General features: G+C 35.1%; 1 protein-coding gene across 3 annotated transcripts in view; it reads left to right on the top strand.

The window, feature by feature from the left end:
* Positions 1-7,565: 7,565 nt before the first annotated feature.
* bicd1a (bicaudal D homolog 1a) overlaps positions 7,566-23,892 on the top strand; it is an 80,232-nt gene continuing 63,905 nt past the window's right edge. For 2 of the 3 annotated variants that reach the window (XM_030136629.1, XM_030136630.1), the window contains exon 1: positions 7,566-7,842. In XM_030136629.1, the coding sequence (XP_029992489.1) occupies positions 7,624-7,842 (219 nt within the window). In that variant the 5' untranslated portion in view covers positions 7,566-7,623. The remainder of the gene's footprint in view (positions 7,843-23,892) is intronic. The other variant, XM_030136631.1, reaches the window with a different exon arrangement.

The raw sequence follows: 23,892 nt of genomic DNA, 5'->3' as shown, positions 1-23,892 counted from the left end.
AAGGGTTAACCTCCCAAGACCGAGTTATGGGTTTTCTGTCCACATTTATGGACAACAGTTTCACAGCTTTCTACAAAAAAAAGAAAAGAAAACTGTCCACCACAAAGGACATTCCATAAAAATTTTAAAACTGCATCTGAAAAAACTGTTGCATCATGATGTTTCCAATATACGCATTTATTTAATAAAAAAAAAAAAAAAAAAAAAAACTTGTACTTTGCTGACATTTCCTGGGTCTTAGGAGGTTAACAAACAATAGTAACATCAAATAATACTTTCATACTTTCATAAGCCTCATAATCAAACTAAAGAAAAGCTGCCATTTGTCGAAGAAACGCTTCCATTTCAGCATTATACTCCAGTGTCTTGTGGTGACAAAACCAGTGCTTTTAACACTTTGTCACTTTCTTTGACAAGAACAACACATATAGGTGAAAGGAACATGTATTTTAGAACATTAGAACATCACTTTTAGAACATTAGGCCAACATAAGTGCTGATCCAGACCCCTGTCCACATCCACATTATCCCTTTGAACATCATTCCTTACATTAGTACCATTACTTCATGTACCTAACAAAGCAGGTACACTCACTGTTCATGCAGAGGTGGACCTTACAGACCCTGGAGACCACATTGGACCTTACAGATCCTGTAGACCACAATGGACCTGAGATTGTTGACTCATTGTCCTCACTGGAACTGTTACCGTCACTGTCTTGTAATATGTTTAAATGACCAAAAATAGTCATTTGCCCACCAACTGTGCTGCTTTTGTTCACCTTGAAACATGACACTCCATGAAAAAAACTCCTGTAACATAACTCCTTTCCATCTATTTTCTTAGAAGTGTTACATTTATTGCTAATTATAAGTCCGATAACACATCATCTTTGCTATCAACACCATAACTGACTTTGCAGTATCATAAATGATTAAATTTAAAGAAGCACTGGGTGCAGTTAAACTTTTCACCCCTTTTATTATTTTATTGCTTGTGTTTGCTCCAAGATAAACTGTGCTCCAAAGCAGCTGCAAAGGCAAGGCAGGACAGAACAAAAAAGCCCGTGGAAAGTCTCAAAAACTTTAACCACACTTGTGCAACCACAGTGTTATTGTCATTGCCAGCACTAATGGATTTCTACAGTAAGTCAGATGAATCCAGCACAAATTGAGCTGTTAAAGCTTTCACTGCATCTACTGGGATGATGTGGTTTTATGTTTTTCCAAGTCTGAGTCACAATAGGTAGTAACTGAAATGTTTTTCACTAAAAGAAAAAAAAGACAGAATGCAAATGTGTTTTATTTGAGGTTTGTAATGGTCATTTAGATCAATATGAAATGGACTAGATTTTATTTCTTCCACGCAGACAAACCAGAACAAAGAGCTACAAGAGTTTAAAATCCACTTCCATGAGTTTAGTGTTAACCCTGTAAAGCCTGAACCATTAAATAATTGACAGTTCTTTGAAACTGGAGCCTTTATTGGTCCTTCTAAACAACCAAAAAATGTTTTTTCAAATATCAATTTCCATGTAAGAGTTTCAATTTGTACCATATTTGATACATCGGGTCTCAATATTCAAATATTATTTTTGAACAAACAAAAACATAATATAAGACAAACATGTCTCATAAATTGATAATTCCTTTTCAAAATTGGCAAAGTTCTTCCTCCTTCCTCATTAATGATAATCTTGTAGTGTCACTGGAAAGGCCTCTGGTGAATGAATTCCTCCCCCCTGGTGGATTATCTGTGTATTGCATGTATCTAATTGTATACATTAGGTTTTTCAAGAATAAAAATATCACACTGATCATGTAGAGGGCTTCAAAACTCATGTATCAAATATGATATGTTTGGCGTTATAGGGTTAAACATGTAACCAACTAATGTTAAAGTCCTTTAAATAACCAGTGGGCTACATTAAGTTGAGTATAAAACCGAACAGATTTCTTAATTACAGCACCCCCCCAAAGGGAAGGCAAGGGGTATTGTTTTTGGTTCAGTTTATTTGTTTGTTTGTTAACACTCTAGCAGCAAAACTATTCGGTGAATTCATACCAAATTTGGTTTATAGATTGCCAGTGACCCAGAATACATCTCATTACATTTTGGGAAAAGTAAGTCCAAGTTTCCATTTTTTATGAATTTTTTAAAAATCTTTTTTCTTCTTCATTTACTTATAATGGGCAAAATTTCAAATGTCTGTAGCAGCAAAACTGTTGGTTGAATTCATACCAGATTGACTTTATAGATTGCCAGTGACCCAGAAAAGGTTTCATTCCGTTTTGGGAAAAGTAGGTCAAAGTTCAATTTTTTAAATGAATTTTTAAAACCTTCCCATTTACTGATTATGAGCGAAATATGTGCGAGGGGCGGGGTTTGTTGTGCCTGGCATTTATTTATTTAATAGGTCATAAATACAAGATAAAAGTGATAAAAGTTGAATAAAGTATACCTAACCCATAAAGACCCAAACATCCACTGGGGACCAAAAGCATCTACTGATCTAAAATGTTTAATTCCTGTTGATCCATTAAGTTTTAATACATGTAAATAATTGGTGTAAAATGCAGTTTGTCATCTTTTCATGGTCATCAGATATGACCCATTTGGACGTTCAGAGGCTCCATAGTGAACGTGGAAACACCGTCATCTTCTACAACATTGATTCACCAGTAAAACTTGTGGAGTTGGTTCAGTGACAGTGGATGGAGACACTGGGTTTAGGTTCAGTTAATGATGGATTTGCTGAAAAAGTCCCTTTTTCTTCAGTGTTCTCTGTTTCTGAAATAATAATCCTCAACTTTAATCGGAGCCTTTATGAACATCTATATGATCAGTGAATTATACAGGGTGGGGAAGCAAAATTTACAATATTTTGAGGCAGGGATTGAAAGACAGTGTATGACCAATTATTTTATTGAAAGTCATAATAGAAAATGTTTTTATTCTATGTGTCCTCCTTCTTTCTCAATAACTGCCTTCACACGCTTCCTGAAACTTGCGCAAGTGTTCCTCAAATATTCGGGTGACAACTTCTCCCATTCTTCTTTAATAGTATCTTCCAGACTTTCTGGTAATAGTTTTGCTCATAGTCATTCTCTTCTTTCCATTATAAACAGTCTTTATGGACACTCCAACTATTTTTGAAATCTCCTTTGGTGTGACGAGTGCATTCAGCAAATCACACACTCTTTGACGTTTGCTTTCCTGATTACTCATACGGGCAAAAGTTTGTGAAAAGGTATGGATAATAGTGTTAGGTATGATTATGACATCAATATATGTTTGGTTTCAAAACAATTGATGTAGTGCCTGCTGAGAAAAAACAACTCAATGTTCATTGTAAATTTTGCTTCCCCACCCTGTATATTGCACAATTCATGATTTACACTGAAAAAAAATGCAAAATGGAGAGGACAGTATTTTAATAATTGATGATAAATTACTTCAGAAAGGTTAAACAGAGAGAAACATTCATTTGAAAACTACAATAAAAGTAGCACTGGGTCTTCATGGGTTAAATGTGCCACCATGCTGCACATGCTCAGCCTATCAGTCATAAATCTATTTGTCCCAGGACAAATGACAATGTTTTCTAACCCTGACCTGAAATGCCTTCAACCTCCTGAGACCCAGCAATGCATTTGTATCCTCTGTAGGGGATAAGAGTTTTACAGCTTTATTTAACCCTTTCATGCATAAATTATAAGAACCTTAGTCAAGATTTTTTTTTTTATTGAGTGTTTTTATTCCTCCTTAGGCATGACAAAAAAAAGTTGCGATTGAGTTTTTTTTTCCTCATGGAATTATGAAAATGTTCGTGCATTTAATTTTTGAAGTAAAGAAACGTGTTTAAAACCCAATATCAGAAAGTGATATGAAAACAATGAAATAAAAACATTTTAATGCTGCTAATCTGATGTTTTCTCACATTTTAACATATTCTAATGCTAGTTATAAGTAAGCTAACTAAACTAAACTAAAACATATTACTCCAGAACAGGTTTACCAAGAACAGCAAAGTTACAGTAATGGTGTGAATTGCAGTGTATGGGATGATGCACAAGTGTCCACTGTGTTATCTGATATGGAACTAAAACTACAAAACCCATGAATATACAAGAGAACAGCTGGAGAATTCTGTCCACTGTTGTGACCAGTGCATATGACTATTCATATATTAAAAAGTTTGTAATAAACAGCGTTTTTATTACATACTGATATCATGACATTATAAAACAAATCATTTATGTAATTATTATGTTACGCTGTGGTGTTAAAGTTTATTTTCCTTTCTATTTCTAGTTATTAATGACACGCTGTGTTTTTTTTTTGTTTTGTTTTTGCATAAAGTATATCCATCATATCAGCATCAAAACACCATCTGACTCAGGAGAACCACAACTTTATTTGGTCCATTTAATGACACCAATTTTGTGTTGATTTTTCTGAGAAAAAATTTATAGCCAAAAATGTGATTTCATTAATGCACAACCTATAAAGAGTATTTTTATTATTTTTTTTTTTTAATTCAGGGAGTTAAACATAGATGTTAGAGACTTCCAAAGTAAAAGTAAAAGTAAAAGTTTTGGCTTTTTCTCTTCTCTTCTCTTTTCTTCTCTTCTCTTCTTTTCTCTTCTCTTCTCTTCTCTTCTCTTCTCTTCTCTTCTCTTCTCTTCTCTTCTCTTCTCTTCTCTTCTCTTCTCTTCCTTTTTTTTTTTTTTTGCATTAAATAAATGCCTTGATTGGAAATGCACAGAGGTGCAATAGCCCAAAAAATTATCCACTGTAAGAAAAAAAACAAAAACAAAAACAGAACAACCCAAAAAATGATCCACTATAAGAATAATTTCTTATAGTGGAAAATTTTTTGGGCTGTCCTCTTTTTTTCTTATAGTGGATAATTTTTTGGGCTGTTCTCTTTTTTTTCTTATAGTGGATAATTTTTTGGGCTGTTCTCTTTTTTTCTTATAGTGGATTATTTTTTGGGCTGTCCTCTTTTTTTCTTATAGTGGATAATGTTTTAGGGCTGTCCTCTTTTTTTCTTATAGTGGATAATTTTTTGGGCTGTACTCTTTTTTCTTATATGGATAATTTTTTAGGATGTTCTCTTTTCTTTTTTCTCGTAGTGGATAATTTTTTGGGCAAGTGGATAATTTTTTGGACTGTTCTCTCTTTTTTTTTTTTTTTCTTATAGTGGATAATTTTTTGGCTAGTGCACAGGTGTCAAACATGCGGCCCAGGGGCCAAATCTGGCCCACCAAAGGGTCCAATTTGGCCTCTGGGATGAATTTCTGAAATGCAAAAATTATACTGAAGACATTAACAGTCAAGGATGTTAAAATCATTTTAGGTCAATTCAATCTCAAGTGGGTCAGACCAGTAAAATACTATCATAATAACCTATAAATAATGAAAACTAATAATTTTTTCTCTTTGTTGCAGTGTAAAAAAAAGTAAAATTACACAAAAATGTTTACATTTAGAGACTAGCCTTTTGCAAAAAATGTGCATAACCTGAAATGTCTTAAGAGAAGTATGTGGAATTGTACCAATATTCTGCCTGTTACTAAATGTTGTGTGTATTTGTAGATCCACTGTGATCTGTAAGTTGTGATGCATATGTATAAATGATAAACTGAGGCGTAATATTGTTAAAATTGCACTGATTTTTCTTAAGAATTTTCAGGTTGTTCATCTTTGTTCATGTTATGTTCGAGTACGGTTCATAGATGTAAACATTTATATTACAGAATTTTACTTCTTTCACTCAAAAACAGAGAAAAAAAACTTTAGAGTTGACATTATTTATCAGTTCTTATCCTATTATTTATATTATATGTACTGGTCCAGCCCACTTTAGATTATATTAGGCAGTATGTGGCCCCTGAACTAAAATGAGTTTGACACCCCTGGGCTAGTGGATAATTTTTTGGGCTGTTCTCTTTTTTTTCTTATAGTGAATAATTTTTGGGCTGTTCTCTTTTTTTCTTATATGGATAATTTTTTGGCCTGTTCTCTTTTTTTCTTATAGTGGATAATTTTTGGGCTGTTCTCTTTTTTTCTTATATGGATAATTTTTTGGGCTGTTCTCTTTTTTTCTTATAGTGGATAATTTTTGGGCTGTTCTCTTTTTTTTCTTATAGTGGATAATTTTTTGGGCTGTTCTTTTTTTTTTCCTTGAAGTGGATAATTTTTGGGCTGTTCTCTTTTTTTCTTAAAGTGGATAATTTTTTGGGCTTGTTCTCTTTTTTTTTCTTATAGAGGATACTTTTTTTGGGCTGTTCTCTTTTTTTTCTTATAGTGGCTAATTTTTTTGGGCTGTTCTCTTTTTTTCTTATAGTGGCAAATTTTTTGGGCTGTTCTCTTTTTTTCTTATAGTGGCAAATTTTTTGGGCTGTTCTCTTTTTTCTGATAGTGGCTACTTTTTTGGGCTGTTCTCTTATTTTTTTCGTATAGTTGATAATTTTTGGGCTGTTCTCTTTCTTTTCTTATAGTGGATAATTTTTTGGGCTGTTCTCTTTTTTTGTATAGTTGATAATTTTTTGGGCTGTTCTCTTTCTTTTCTTATAGTGGATAATTTTTTGGGCTTGTTCTCTTTTTTTTTCTTATAGTGGATCATTTTTTGGACTGTTCTCTTTTGTTTCTTATAGTGGATAATTTTTTGGGCTTGTTCTCTTTTTTTTTCTTATAGTGGATCATTTTTTGGACTGTTCTCTTTTGTTTCTTATAGTGGCTAATTTTTTGGGCTGTTCTCTTTTGTTTCTTAAAGTGGCTAATTTTTTGGTCTGTTCTCTTTTTTTCTTAAAGTGGCTAATTTTTTAGGCTGTCCTCTTTTTTTCTTATAGTGGATAATTTTTTGGGCCGTTCTCTTTTTTTTTTCTTATAGTGGCTAATTTTTTGGGCTGTTCTCTTTTTTTCTTACAGTGGATAGTTTTTTGGACTGTTCTCTTTTTTTTCTTAGAGTGGATCATTTTTTGGGCTAGTGGCTAATTTTTTGGGCTGTTGCACCTCTGGGCCATCGTACATTTCAAGGTATTTATTTAATGTTTAAACTAAAATAAAAAGAGAGGAGGAAAAAAAAGCCAATATTTGTACTTTCCTGGGTCTCAGGAGGATATGTGATATGCACTGTATGTTCCTGTACTAACATGAGTTTGACACATCATCCAGAAATAAACTGTGCAAAATGAATGTGCGCTGCATTACTGAAAACGGACGGCAGGTGGCGACTTTGCGCACATGAATAAGCAGAGATGAAGCTGTATGTTTTTGCACAGAGTCATGCATAAGACAGATCTGACCTCATTTAGACTAAAGGCTTATTTATCAGCAGTTCTGGTGGTTTCTGTGCATTATTAAGAGGTGTTGACAGTGGTTTAGAGGTGAATGGACACACTGTGTGTTTTATTCTGACTTGTGTTTGTGCACTGATTGGCAGCAGGGGGAGGAGGAGGGAGGAGGAGGAGGTGGGGAGGGGAGGGGGGGGGGGCGGATACTGAGCATCTCCCAGCCTCCGCCCGCCCCTGTGTGTCTCTGTCCAAAGTGGTGAAGAGGCAGCATAGGGGGTGGGGGGGAACCGCAGACCGACAGAAAAAGAGAGAGCAGGGGCGATGGCCGCGGATGGAGGATGCGCCGGGGACACGGTGGATCAGTACCGAGCCGAGGTGGAGAGGCTGACCCAGGAACTGGCAGAGGCCAACCGGGAGAAGATCAGGGCTGCGGAGTGCGGGCTGGTGGTCCTGGAGGAGAACCAGGCTCTGAAGCACAAGTATGCCGAGCTGGAGAGCGAGCAGGAGACTCTGAGGAAGGAGTTGGAGCAGTTACAGGAGGTAGGAGGAGAGAGTCGGATCTGTGGGTTTTTTTTTTGTTTTTTTTTACTGTTATTATGTGTGTGTTTGTGGTGGTGTGTCTGTTACGCACTGCAGTCAGATGGATGTGGATCAGCTGCAGCGACGCAATATAAAAAGATGAGTGATGTTTGTTTATTTATTTATTAATGTGTGTGTGTGCAGTGTTGACATGTGAGGCGCCCCCCCCCCCCCCCCCCCCCACACACACACACACACACACACACACACACACACTGTGGGTCCTTATGTCATCACTATCCATCCCTTCAAAAGTGAATAGATGTTTGCACAGTGAAGTATGGACCATAACACCCCACCACCACCACCACCCACACCAGGATAGGTTATTTTTTCCACTCTCTGCATAGTAGGGGTGTGTATTGGCAAGAATCTGGCCGTAAGATACAAATCACAATACTAGGATATCAATATGATATATCACGATACTGTTAACCCTCCAGTATCCCTTCCAGCAAGGCCCTTACTAAGCACCAAATGTGCCTTTTTTGCACACTTGTGGAATAATGTGGAAAAAATTTTCATACAGTTTGTTTTTAATTCTTTTAAACTTTTTTTTCTATTTCATCAACTTGAGCCGTAAATAAAAATACTAAATACTCAATAACTGTCACATTTTTTAAGACTTTAAATGCCGTGTTTGTAATGTAAACAAACCTTTTTTTTTTTTGGGATGCAAAAAACACACTTTTTTTTTTTTTCCCAGTATACTATATAAAAAGTGGATCACATATTATTTGATTTTTGCAGCCTGGCATATGTCAATGATTAACAGAAACATTGGTTAATTTGCATTATTATTTTTGTCGCTAGGTCAAATGTTCAAAAATACTACCATCTGTCACCAAGTGTGCTAAAAAGACACACCTATAAATCAAACTATTAAATATTATATATTGATTTATTTTTCTGCTCTAATTTGATTTTGTTTTTGTAAATCAACATCAGCCGTAATCTTACATATCAAATGGAAGAAATAGTGCGTTTTTGGCACTCTTGGGAGACAGATGCTAGTCTTGTAATTTTCTTTTGTTTACAATGTGCAAAATTTTAGATGGTGGCCACAATTTTAAAGATCATGCACAAATGAACAACTTTTGAATTCTAACCTTATTTAAATTATGAAAATAATACGAAGTTTTTAAACACAAAGTGCAAAGTGTGCCTGAAAGGCGCACCCAGACACTGGAGGGTTAAAAAGGCAATTTTTTGTTTGTTTCTTTTTTTAAAATTATTATTTCCTTGAAGAATGGAATTACACCAGAAATATGCACAAATACTAAACACATTTTATTTGATCAGAACAGGGTCTAATACTATATTACAAAATTTTCCTCAGTTAAAACTTAAATTATGTTTTACAGACATTACAAGTTTAAGATCCTGTTCAAATGTTCGATTAGTTCATAACTAGGGGTGTGTATTGGCAAGAATCCGGTGACACAATACAAATCACAATACTAGGATCACAATATGATATATTGCGATATATCATGATACTGTTAAAAAGGCAATTTTTTGTTTGTTTCTTTAAAAAAAAAAAAAAAAAAAAGATGCATCAATTCTTTGTTCCAGCCTGTCAATCTTCTCATCTCTTAACTTGATTGTAGTCCTCAGCTCATGAACCTCTTCCATTAGGCCCATGAGGTTGACTTGCTGTTTCACCACTTTGCTGATCTCCTCAGTCATAAAATTGAGAGATTTTTTGATCTCTTCTAGTTCCTCTCCTAGTTTTTTAATTGTCATCGCCATCTATTTCAAAGAAAGTCACAAAAGAAAAAGACAGAAACAAAGAAAGTTCTTCTGGGTAGACTGACAAGATGCTCTGTGTCCAAACAAAACCCATGTGGTCCCAGGTCTTCAGCAATCTCCTTGGTTCCCAAAAAACCACCAAATATTCAAAAAAATATCCAAAGAAATGAAAGTGAGATGGCACCATACCACCAATATTACTATGGATTTGGCAAAAAAAACTGTATTTTCTATAGGATTTCAAAGGATTGCAGAGGGACTCTGCTCAGGGGAAATGCAGCAGCAGCCATCTTGGATGATCACCTTAAATTGGTTCAAATGCTTCAAATAACCATTATTTAATAAAACTGTGTTAAATAATAACAAAATATGATCTAAACAATAAAGAAAAACAAAAAAAACAAAAATGAACCTACAGTACTTTTTAATATCGATACAGTGTTGTGAAATAAAATATCGCGATATATTGCAGAACCGATATTTTCTAACACCCCTATTTATAACTAACATCATAACATTATTTTTGTGCAATCCCAACAAAGGAACTAACATTATTATTTTTTTTAAATAGTGTTAATTAATAATAAAGAAAATATAAAGAAAAAAGAAAAACAAAAATGAACCTCCACAATATCTGCATTTGAATAAATACCTAAAAATATAGATAAAGTACTTTTTAATATTGAAATGAAATATCGCAATATATTGCAAAAGCGATATTTTCTAACATCATACCATTATTTTTGTGCAATCCCAACAAAGGAACTAACTTTTTTTTTTTTTAAAGAGTGTTAAATAATAATAAATAAAATATAAACAAAAAACAAAAACAAAAAACAAAAAAACAAACATGAACCTCCACAATATCTACATTGGAATAAACACCTAAAAATATCGATACAGTACTTTTTAATATTGCAAAACTTTTTTATATTGCAAAACCGATATTTTCTTTCACCTCTACTGCATAGCGATAGTCTTTCCTTTCATGCAGCTCTATGTGGACCTGTAGCCTGGTGCTTTGCCAAGATGTATTTTTTCCCATAAATCTCTGGGTAATTGGATCTTCACAGTGTCCCACTACAGTGTGTCTGGTGGTTCCGTGGCCTATTGATCCAAATGTCAAGATAAGGGTGTGCACAGATACACCAAGACTGACTGCGAAGACTGGAGTTCTGATATCACACACACACACACACACACACACACACACACACACACACACACATACAAACACATGCTCTTGGGGTTTTACAGCTCTAAAAGGACCACAATTAGGAGCTTATTCAGAAGTGTTATTTGGATCTGACCTGAATAATGAATACATTGAGTGGTTAATGCATACATGCATACAGTATAGAGACAAAGGGGTGGGTGCTGACAGGGCTCACAGCTCAAGGTCGCATATGGACGTAGTCCAACCAAACAGGGAAGAGCTGAAGGATGCACTTTTATGAACAGAAGGCACAAGGGGATATTAGCTCTTTGTTGCCAACTTAGAAAACCTCATCATTATTTATACGGTGCCATCTCTAATCCCTAGTACACCAGCCAGGGTGTAGAAAAGTCTCTGAGGTAGAAAGAAAATACTTAAATTATGAAGCTACGGTGGGGATTCCAAGTGGTAAAAGTCTAATCGATGTTATTTTTTCTTCTGTTAATTAAATGCAGTTATGCTTTATTGTTATCCTACTATATAATGCCTTCACAGGCCCGATCGCCACCAAACTCACCAAATGAATACAAACATTACCTGACTATCTACTAGGCACAATTTTATGTCGGTATTCAAATGTTGAGAGGTATGCTGGGTGATTTTAGCCTCTCATGCTATCGTACAATGGCACCACGGGTACAATGCCGCTAGTATACTGTATGTAATATTGTTTACTTACTATGTTATATTTTGGGGTCACATAATGGTTTGTACAAAGTCTTTTTAATCCATAAAAAGTATTTCTGAGGTGACTTGGTCAGTTTTTTTCTATATTTACTAGGAAGATTATTACTGTAATTAATTATTTAAGGAGAAGGGGTGGGAGTTTATAAGTTATACTTCTCACTCCTTTTCAAATATGTATTATATGTCTTACGTTAAGTGTTTTGTTTATTTATTTTCTTCTGTTTTGACATTCGTATTTGAAATAAATACATCAATCAATTTAACCTTGACTAAATGATTTATCATCGTTTACTATAGTATTATTCTCTGTGTTTTGTATTTTTCAGTGAAAATCAGCTATTTTCCCACATTTAACCCATAAAGACCCAGTGCTACTTTTGTGACTGTTTCCAAATGAAGTTTTCTTTCTATTTAACCTTTTATTAAGTGATTTATCACCATTTATTCTCTGTATTTTTTCAGTGACAGTCAAGTGTTTACCTATATTTAATTTACTGATCATGTACTTTAATCATCAAGCTGATAATACATTTGAGGGTTATTATATCAAAAACAGAGAAGAATTTTAGAAAAAGTTACTTTTTTTGGCAAAATCTATCAATAACTAAACATAAACCAAGTTTTTCCAACCACTGTCATTGATCCAACTCCAGGGGTTTTACTGGTGAATCGATGTTGTAGAAGATGACGGTGTTTCCATGTTCGTTACAGAGCCTTTGAATGTCCAAATGGGTCATATCTGATGACCATGAAAAGATGACAAACTCCATTTTACACCAGTTATTTACATAGATTGATAAGATTAGTGGATCAGCAGGTATTAAACAGTTTACACCAGTGGATGTTTGAGTCTTTATGGGTTAATTTACGGACCATGAAGATGTTTAAGCTCAGAGTAAATTCAAAGGTTATTATATCAGAGCAGAGAAAACCAAAGAAAAAGTGACCCTTGCAGCAAAACATATTATTAACTGAACATAAAAACAAGCATCTGCAACCACTAGTTGTTCAACTACATGGGTTTTACTGGTGAATCAATGGTGCAGAACATGAACGTGTTTCCATATTCACTACAAAGCCTGTGAACATCCAAGACTATTTCTGTTGCAGAAAAGTTGAGAAACTGCATTTCTTTTAAAAACATATTTATTTATAATTTTTTGGTGCAGATTTAAGTTACATTGAACATTTGAATATTCAATTTCAGAGGCATTAAGCATGTCCCATTCTTCCCACCCCCTCACCCTCCCACTCCTGGTCCTACATAACATACTTAATGATAATAATAAAAAATAGCAAAGTACTCATAAATCAAAACAGGTAAAAAAAAAAAAAAGACTAGAATAAGCCAAGAAAAGAAAAGAAAATAATAGCAGCAAAGAAAAGAAAAACAATAGCCTGATAATAGACAAATCTGCTTATTCACAATTACATCCTAAACACAAGATATGGACATGTAGTGTTATTAATATTGTTACAGAGTATACAAGTATATATGAGAAACTGCATTATACCATTTTCTTTTGACATTTGAGGTTGTTCATATTTGTTCAAGTACTTCACATTTTATTGTCAAAGGATAGTTTGTAAATGTGAATATTTTCATTAATTTAATGGGTTTTTTTTGCACTAAAACAAAGAGAAAATGTTGAGTCGCAGAAAAAATTATTAGACCATTAAAAGTTATCAAAAACAATGCTTATGCAATTAAGTACTAACTCCTGTGTGCATCATGTGACTAAAACAGACAGAAAAGAAAACATGGAATGCCTAAAAGCACTGTTTTTGTCAGTACAATGCCATAGATATTGATGTAAGAACTGAAGTGATTTTGGTTATTATCAAGAAAACCATGAAAAATAGATAGATATCAGCTCTGAAATTAAACTTCTATGAGCTAGTTTTGTTGTTATCATTATATTTGTCCAAACAAATGTACCTTTCGTTGTTACCAGGCATTAAAATGGACAAGAAATTGAAGAAAACAAAAGTGGTCTAATAATTTTTTCCGTGACTGTATATTATTTGACAACAGCTCCTCAATTTAATGAATCAATCGATGAATAAAGAAATTTTGCTTTCTAAAAACGTCTAAAAAAAAAATCAATATTATTCTTCTGGAGACCTTTGCTGCTCAAAAAGAATTCATACAACCTGTTTGCATCTTGAAATATATTCATTCCAGGTGTGTTTCTCCAGTCATATACAGCATATAGTTTTAGTAAAGAAAAAATATTTTGAATTATGTTTTTTTTTTGTACAGTTCATGTATCTTAATAACAGCTGACTAAAATCATAAACTGTCCATAAGATTGACAAAAATCACTACAACGCTATAGTTATTGGTGTAAGAACTGAAGTGATTTTGGTTATTATCAATAAAACCATGGAAAATGGATCGATATCAGCTCTGAGATTAAACTCTTTTGAGCTATTTTTGTTGTTATCATTATATTTGTCCAAATAAATGTACTTTTAGTTGTACCAGGCACTGAAATGAACAAGAAATGGAAGAAAACATGGGTGGTCTAATAATTTTTTCCGCGACTGTATATTGACTTATCTGTAGTTATTATAAAAAATAAACCACAGGGAAATATACATTCTCCTAGTGTATTTAAAATGAATCTGCAACAAAAGCTAAACTATTTGCATGCATATGATTAATCCCAGTTTTAAGCCATGGATAGAAATGCACTGTTAGACTCCATGTGCATTTTTTGCTCAGCCTGCACCGTATAAGCCCAATGAAAAAATCATGATAAAATCACATGCTCAGCGTACTGTACATGGCAGGCAGCACTCAGCACATTGTATTATGCATGGTTTTATATTTACATCCCCCACTTTCTTCACCCTGCTCTTTGAGTTGACTGCTCGACTAGATGAACACTTGTTTTGACTCGCACGCGGAATCTGAATGATCTTTTCACATCTTGAAGTAGCAAGATGAAATAAAGAGGCGCTGTCATATAACTGGCAGCAGAACACTGTCTGGATGATTTCTCACACTTAATGGATTATTAGATGATGTACGACACCATGACAGGGGAGATTATAGAAAGTTATACAAGAAAGGAGGAAAAAACTGAGATAAAGTACTGGCTGATTGCCTTTTTGTTAATGTTCCTTTGACGTTTGCTTGTTTTGAAGTAAACTCTGCTTAGTCAAACTTTAACGTTTTTGCTCCAAACATCCACTGACGTCCAATATCATCTACTGATCTAAACCATTCAATACCCATTGATCCGTGTCAATAATTGGTGTAAAATGCAGTTTGTCATCTTTTCATGGTCATCAAATATGACCCATTTGGACGTTCAGAGGCTCTGTAGTTACCGTGGAAACACCGTCATCTTCTACAACATTGATTCATCAATAAAACCCATGGAGGTGAATCAATGACAGTAGATGGACACACTCACTTAATGATATTTTTTGTAATTATCTTTTTATTATTTTCCAGCAGCATTATCTTATTATTATTTCACATCGTGTAACTTCAGTATATGTAAAGAAAAACAAACAAAAAACAAAAACATACTCATATATAGGAGCAATGACAGAAATAGCAAAAATATAACAGAGATATTTTTTCTCATATAACTGAGATGAAACAGAAACAAAACAAACAACAATCGGCAAGTAGTCAACGTTCAAAAAACAAAATTAGCAGTTAACAATTGGTAGCGGCATGCAGCATCATCTAAGCCATTCATTAAAAGTTTGAGCAGTAGTCCTCTCTGTATGTCAAATCCCACACTAACTGTCCTTAAAAATGTCAGTCCATTTACTCCACCTTCTCCTCACTTGATGATGTTTTTGTTGAAAACGTCATTTTTTCTTCAGTTTTCTATTTATGATATGATCACTTTTGAATTACCTCTGAGGTTTTATGAACATGTAAATTAAATATTAGAAAATAAATGATTTACACTGAAAAAATGCAAAATAAAAAGGATAATATTGTATTAAATGGTGATAATTCACTTAAAAAGGTGAAATAGAGAGAAAAATTCATTTGGGAACTGCCACAAAACTAGCACTGGGTCTTTATGGGTTAAGTCAATGTTCAAATGGGGTTGCCTGAAATTTCTAGTAATTGATAAAAAAAAAAACAAAAAAACGAAAAAAAACTTGCTAATAAAAAAATATAAAGTGAGTTGAGAAAGACAACCCCAATACATAAAAGACATGACAAACTCTGAAACTGAAGCACTGTGGTACTGTTTATCTGTCAAATGTTCATTGTGGTCAGTTTCAGATGCTGCAGCTCTTTCATAATTCAAAGTTTCAGTTCTTGTTTGTTCAGTATTAATTGTCAGCCTTGTAAATCCAAGCTGGACTGACTGTACATATCCTGAGCAAGAAAAATAAAATTCTGACTTTGTGCAGTAATCTACACCCGGCTTTTCTGCCTCCGTCCATAATAATATACATTATATAGACTAAATGTCATCTAAAGTTAACGTTTATTTGCAACATAGTACAGCAAACTATCACATGATCAAAAACAAAGTAGTTTTATTTTTTTAAAAAAGTCTCTGTTTTAAATGTCTGGGATCGCCAGAAATTTATGATGTTAAAATGGGGTCACGAGCCAAAAAAGGTTGAGAACCACTGAGTTAAGCAGTGTCAGGTAAAACTCTTCTATATGTGACAGCAGTGAAGTTGTGTTTGTTGTAAAATGTCATCTGTCCATATGTGCATCCTTTGTGTTATCTGCCTCTCCACCTGCCCGTCTGTCTGTCTGCCAGTCAGTTTCTCGCCAGACTGAACATTTTCCAGAGGTGATATTACTTCCACAGAGAAAACACCTCCTGGTTCCTCTGTCTGTGGCACTTATGAATATGAGTCAGAATGGCAGAGTGCACTCCTGCCACTATAATAACATCACATCTACCCTCCTCTCTGCTCAGGAGAGGTGCATTATGGGGCAGGGGGGAGGAGAATCTGCAAATGGAAATTGGAATAGCTTCTGGGACTGAGTGGCCTATGTATTTTAAATCTGCTGAGTTCTGTATCAAAGACAGGAGGATACATTTATACACTCACCCTAAAGCTTGTCGCCCCATTTTAACATCTCAAACTTCTGGCGACCCCAGACATTCAATTAATTTGTTTTTGATCATGTAATAGTTTTCTATTCTGTGTTGCAAATAAATGTTAATTTTAGTTGATATTTAGCTTATATAATGTGTATTATTATGGATGGAGGCAGAAAAGCCAGGTGTAGATTACTGCACAAAGTCAGAATTTTATTTTCCTTGGTCAGGATATGTACAGTCAGCCCAGCTTGGATTTACAAGGCTGACAATTAATACTGAACAAACAAGAACTCAAACTATGAATTATGAAAGAGCTGCAGCATCTGAAACTGACCACAATGAACATTTGACAGATAAACAGAACCACAGTGCTTCAGTTTCAGCTTCACAGTTTGTCATGTCTTTTATGGTTTGGGATTGTCTCACCATATATTTTTTATTAGTACGTTTTTTATATATTATTATTAGTTCTTTATTTTACCAGGTAAAATCAGTTGAGAACAGCTTCTCATTTACAATGATGACCTGGCAAGAGACCCCAACAGATAAAAATAGGACCAAAGGCCCTGCAGCTTACCAGCACTTCCAGTCTCTTATAATGGGGAAATTTTTCAAAGTCGCACCAAATCCAGAATCAGAGCCAGATCCAAATAATTCACTAACTTTTGTTGACGTCATCATAAAGAAACTGTATACCAAGTTTGAAGTCAATCGGAATTGTATTGTCGGAGAAGAAGACGATTGAAAGTTTTGTAACGGACGACAGATGACAGACGACGACAGACGACGATGACAGGTGATGACAACAGACGATGACGACGACACTGGAGGCCGCATGATGACAATAGCTCACAGCCTATCGGCCAGTAAGCTAAAAACAGTGACAAAACAAAACAGAAGAGAACAAAAGAAAAATGGATAAAAGGAAACAGTACAGATGAGTCTAAGACTTGCAACCTATGAAGTTAAAAACATTAGAGTGTAAGGGGAAAGGGGAAAGTCAATACGTGCAACAGTCAACTATGGAATGTTGTAGTATCGGTTTAAACGTAGGGTGTGATGGGAGAGCTGAAAGTTTAAAGGAGTTTTGAAGGGAGATCCAATCATTTGCGGCAGCAAAACGAAAGTAATTCTGGCCGAAGAGTGCAGGCTTTTGGAAGAGATAGAGTCATGAAATCGCTGGACCTCAGGTGGTAGTTATTGTAGGAAATATGTATATATGTATTTTTAGCAATTACTAGAAATTTCAGGCGACCCAATTTGAATTCCAGGCGTCCCCATGTGGGGTCCAACATTGAAAAACACTGCCCTACAGTGTATAGATTTTTCCACAATAACATAGTTTTCTTTTTGTCTGTTTTGTCTGCTCCGTTGTTAAGCTCATAAGAGGTAACAAATTGCTGCTGAGTACTTCCTGCTGTGTGTGCATCTGCATATGTGAAAAACGGCCAAATTCACATTCACACCCATGTTTGTACCTGCTGTATTTACATATGTGACATGCTCTGGTTCCTTGGCATCACTTCAGGTCCCAGCTGCAGGAGCATATGTGACACTACATGTACACACAGGCTTTAGCAGGACGCACAGTTTAGCAAAGTCTATGAAGAATTAGTGGACCAGGTTTTTTTTTAACTTAGTTTTTATTAGAATTTTTATCAGAAAAAAATCCTGATATAACTAAAACAACCAAACCCATGAATATACAAGAGAACAGCTGTAGAATACCTGTCCACTGTAGTGACCAGTATGCATGAAAGGGTTAAATAAATATACTTCTATTCATTTTGTTGTTGTCTGCAGGGCATGTGCAGAAATAGGATGCTGAGAGTGAGTTTTGGTGTTGAGAGCAGAAAGTGTTTTCTTACTGTACTCCTCCTCTCCTCGACATTTTTCCCCCTCACACAGCTCATTCTCGCAGCCTCCCTCCCCGTCTTTTTTTTTTTTTTCCAGCCTCTGGCCCAATCGCCCTCTCCTGTTCCTTGTATCGCTGTTTGTACGTACTGTATGTCTCTGGATAGCTGCCTAAGCAGTGCTGGAAACACTATTACCCCGTGGTCTTGGCTTGTTAGTGCTGTCTCTGGGCAGATAAAGCTCCAATAGAGCACAGTACGAGGCAATAGGAGGAGGATTCCACCACTGCAGAGTAGGATGGGCAGCGTTTTCATATGGCCCACAGAGATGATCAGACTGTCAGCAAAGCTTGAAATCATCTGTATGTTAAGAGCACTGCCAGAACTGCCTTGTAGTCATGAAGAGACATTTAGTGTTCAGCTGATTCCCTCTGCTTATTTAAACCATTTAGTATTTGATTTGTATTTTTCTGCTGTGGTTTCACACAGTATAACAGTGTTTTTCAGCCTCGGGGTTTGGGACCCCACCAAGGTTATAGTAGTTTTGGATTTTTCATTATAGTTTAGTTTTATTTAGTTTTGACTTTTTTTCTCTAATTCAGTTAGTTTTAATTAGTTTTTAGAGCAGGTTTGCTAGTTTTTATTAGTTTTTTGTATTTTCTAAATGCTTAGTTTTAGTTTAGTTTTAGGGTTTTTTTTCTATATCTTTTATCTTCTTCGCCATCGAATTCAAATAAATCCCAGTCAGGACTCTGCTGCTTTCTCCCAACTTTAGTCTCCATGTTTCCAGGTAGAGCTGGGACGAGAGGATGACTAAATGACAAGAAGTGACGGACCGTTAAATATCATATGGTGCCAGCAGCTAAAATTGCTAGAGCGAAATTGATTTTGTATCAATCCCGCATTGACAAAGACGAAAATGAAGGGAATTTTATCCATAATTTTTATTCGTTTTAGTTACTTTTTTAAGCACACAATACAGTTTCAGTTAGTTATCTTTTTTTCTTTTAATTCTAGTTTATATTTATTTAAGTTAACAAAAATTTTTTTACAATTCTAGTTTTCGCCATTTCATTAGTTTTCGTTAACAATAATAACCTTGAACCCCACATGGGGTCACCTGGAATTAAAATGGGATTGCCTGAAATTTCTATTAATTGATAAAAATAAAAAAACTTACGAAAAAAAAAATATATATGGTGAGTTGACAGAGACAATCACAATACATCAAAGACACAACAAACTCTGAGTCTGAAACTGAAGCACTGTGGTTCTGTTTATCTTTCAAATGTTCATTGTGGTCAGTTTCAGATGCTGCAGCTCTTTCATAATTCATAGTTTGAGTTCTTGTTTGTTCAGTATTAATTGTCAGCCTTGTAAATCCAAGCTGGACTGACTGTACATATCCTGACCAAGGAAAATCAAATTCTCACTTTGTGCAGTAATCTACACCCGGCTTTTCTGCCTCCGTCCATAATAATATATCTTATATAGAGTAAATGTTGCCTAAAATTAGCGTTTATTTGCAACATAGTATAGCAAACTATTACATGATCAAAAACAAATTAATTTCAGTAAAAAAAAAATAAAAAAAAAATCTCTGTTTTGAATGTCTGGGGTCACCAGAAATTTGTGATATTAAAATGGGGTCATGAGCCAAAAAAGGTTGGGAACCACTGCCGTACACAGACCTGAAAGAGTTTTCTGAAAGTGATTGAAATTGCTGTCATGATGCAGAAAAACTGACATGACATTTGTGAAAAGGTTGAGAGCAGGCAGATCACAGGTCAGTAGTTTTGTGTTAAGGTGATGAAAGTCAAAAGAGATCTGCATCAAAATCACATGTACTTTTATGGATCTAAAAGTCCTAATTCATCAGTTGAGCAAGAAATTACTCATCAAGAAAAAAAAAAAAAAAAAAAATCAGCATAAATCACTTAGGCAACAATAATGTTAGCTGCAGCTACTATTCTTAAATGGCTCATATTTTGCTAAATCCACTTTTATTAGTCTTTGGTTCATTTATTTGTGTATTTGGACCCTAATAGTTCCAAAAGTTTGAATTTGAACCCTCCAGGTGCTGCAAAGCTATCTTTATATTCATTCTGGCAAAAATCCAGTGGAATTCTACAACCTGTTTTAATTCCTGCTTAATTTGTTAGTTACGTCATGACATTTGCATGTTTGACAACTGTGATGTAGACCACAGGGAAATGTTTTAAAATGCATAGTTCTATTTAAAAAAAAAAAAAAAAAAAAAAAAAAAAAAGCAAAATATCACTCCTTTAAGTGGGTCTCTGTCAAATTTACAAATAGCAATAAAACGTCAACATATTTTTTTCCATACATGATTGATTGATGAGCTGTCACTTTGTTCCTCCTTGAATTTTATCAGCAGTAATTATCTGGTCAAGCCAAGATGATATCACGCAACTGCGAAGTCTTCGGGGATTAGTGATGACGGTGTGATGTCGTGGCCTGACTTCACCTCCGTCAGAATTAATTATTATAGAATGCGGTGAAGGACATACGCAAAGTCAGAGTGTTTGTCCAACCTCTGCATTCCTCTGGGTTTATATGTGAGGTAACAGAAGGCAGTTGTTCTTTTGAGATGGTAAATCTACAGAAAGAAGTGAATGAAAGGATTAGCAAGACCTGAATACGTATTAACATTTATTAACTTTTATAGACTAAGAGCATCCTGGTGCATTTGACAAGGCTTTGTTTTTTTTGTTTTTATTTTTAGAGAGAGCAGCTGTGGTTGTAAATCTATCTGCCTTTACTGAGGATTCATTACAGGTTTTTCTCCTCTCTCTCTCCGTCTTCATCTCTTTTCTCCATTTTTTTTTTTTTTTTGCATCAGCAGGGGGGCCAGGGAGGGCAGCAAACATGGACGGAGGGGATGAATCAATACCTCAAGGGATGGTGTTGTTCCCTGCTTTCGGCCCGTTCTCTACACGCCCCCCCCCCCCCCCCCCCCCCCCCCCGCCCCCTTTCTCATTTGTGTTTCTCTGTTTCCCTTGCCCCCTTGTTCCCCTCCTGGAGTGAAGTGGGAATTATGCATTGATTTCTGCTGTGGTGGAAGCGTCTACATGAGCCAAGCTCCACTCTAGTGTGTAGTGTAAAGTGCTTTGTGAAAATCAGTGCTTGTAGGTAAAACACATTTGACAGATTCCATGTAATTTTAATGTCGGCCACCCACAACGAGTCGACAACCGGTCATTAACGAAGCTTTTAGGAGAAATGAAGTCGAATGTGTTTTGACACACTATGATGGACACTGTGGACATCACTCAATGTAGCGATAAAGCTAAATTCTACCCCATACTGCAAGTGATTTAACTGGCTGTTAAAGGTTAAATACCTAAGATTAATAATTCATTGTTGTTTGTTTGCTCATGTGGAGGCTTTTGTACTGGGAGTTAGATTTTTTTGACGATAGCTGACTCCATTTGTAAGCTAATGCTAGCTAGCTTTGCACACTGTTGCTGCTGTAGAGGAGCAGAAGAGAGACGCTTACAGATACAGTCGCTGAAAAAATAAAAAGGAGACAGTTTTGTCGTACTACATGCAAATAAACAGCATTACTCAATGAAAAACCACTGTTGAAAATGTACAGTCGCGGAAAAAATTAATAGACCATCAAAAGTCATCAAAAACAATGGTTATGCAATCAAGTACTAACTCCTGTGTGTATCGTGTGACGAAAAAAGACAGAAAAGAAAACATGGAATGCCTAACAGCATTGTTTTTGTCAGTACAATGCCATAGATATTGATGTAAGAACTGAAGTGATGTTGGTTATTATCAAGAAAACATGGAAAATGGCTAGATATCAGCTCTGGAATTAAACTCTTATGAGATATTTTTGTTGTTATCATTATATAAAAACAAACTGACCTTTAAAGGTTAAATATCTAAGATTAATAATTCATTGTGGTTTGTTTGCTCATGTGGAGGCTTTTGTACGTAGAGTTAGATTTTTTTGACGGTAGCTGACTCCATTTAGAAGCTAACGATAGCTAGCATTGCACACTGTTGCTGCTGTAGAGGAGCAAAATAGAGGTTCTTACAGATACAGGTACAATCATGGAAAAAATTATTAGACCATCAAAAGTCATCAAAAACAATGGCTATGCAATCAAGAACTAACTCCTGTGTGTGTCATGTGACTAAAACAGACAGAAAAGAAAATATGGAATGTCTAAAAGCACTGTTTTTTTCAGTACAATGCCATAGATATTGATGTAAGAACTGAAGTGATTTTGGTTATCATCAAGAAAACATGGAAAATGGATAGATATCAGCTCTGAAATTAAACTATTGAGATATTTTTGTTGTTCTCATTATATTTGTCCAAACAAATGTACCTTTAGTTGTTACCAGGCATTAAAATGAACAAGAAATTGAAGAAAACAAGGGTGGTCTAATAATTTTTTCCACAAGTATATTTCCTCACCACCCAAAATCAGGTAGCTCTTTTTTTACAGTCTGTCAACTCTAAGTAATTTGTTTCATTTCTGGCATTGTAAAAGCAGACAGTGTTGGGCTGCTGAGCCAAGTGGGTTTGCTGAAGTTTTTGTATTAATGGACATTAGCTGGAATGTTGGAACCGCATTGAAGGAGTGATGTTTTGCTTTTTTTTTTTTTTTTTTTTTTTTTTAAATGGAATTATGCATTTTCAAACATTTCCCTGTGGTCTACATAAACTGTAAATGCTCTGCTTGGGTCTGAATTCTTCATTAGTTCAACTCCACAGGTCCATCTTCAACCCTATTTCTGAGTAATGACACCAGAAAGGTTGTTTTGAGCGCTGGCCCTTTAAATGCATATGAGCCACTTCATGCCCCACCTCCTCCAGGTTGTTGACCATGCTGCTTTGTCCCGTTCAACCAACAACTGAACATTTTTGGCAATCAGCTCAAAGTTTGGACATATTTTCAGTTTTTACTACAACCGCTGTTGCTGATAAACAATTATGTCGTACTCAGAGAAATATTCGTCCGAAGTCTTGACTTTATATGTGCAAATGTTGTGATGTAGCTAGTTATAGACGTAACAAATTAAGCAGGAATTAAAACAGGTTGTAGAATTCCACTCGATTTTTGCCAGAATGAATATAAAGATAGCTTTGCAGCACCTGGAGGGTTCAAATTCAAACTTTCGGAACTATTAGGGTCCAAATACACAAATAAATGAACCAAAGACTAATACAAGTGGGTTTAGCAAAATATGAGCCCTTCAAATCTTTATAAAACACATCAGTGGGTATTTAGGCAAGACAAGGCAGGTTTATTTATACAGCACGTCATGTACAAGATAATTCAAAGTGCTTTACGAAAAACATTAAAAGCATTACAGTAGGGAGGCAATGAAAAGTATAGGCATGCGAAAAGAAAAACAAACAAAACAAAAAAACATAAATAGATAACAGACAAAAACTTTAACCTTGAAA

Source organism: Sphaeramia orbicularis, chromosome 6, assembly GCF_902148855.1.
Source record: "Sphaeramia orbicularis chromosome 6, fSphaOr1.1, whole genome shotgun sequence".
Taxonomy (NCBI): Eukaryota; Metazoa; Chordata; class Actinopteri; order Kurtiformes; family Apogonidae; genus Sphaeramia; species Sphaeramia orbicularis.
This window is presented reverse-complemented; position numbering and strand designations above follow the sequence as displayed.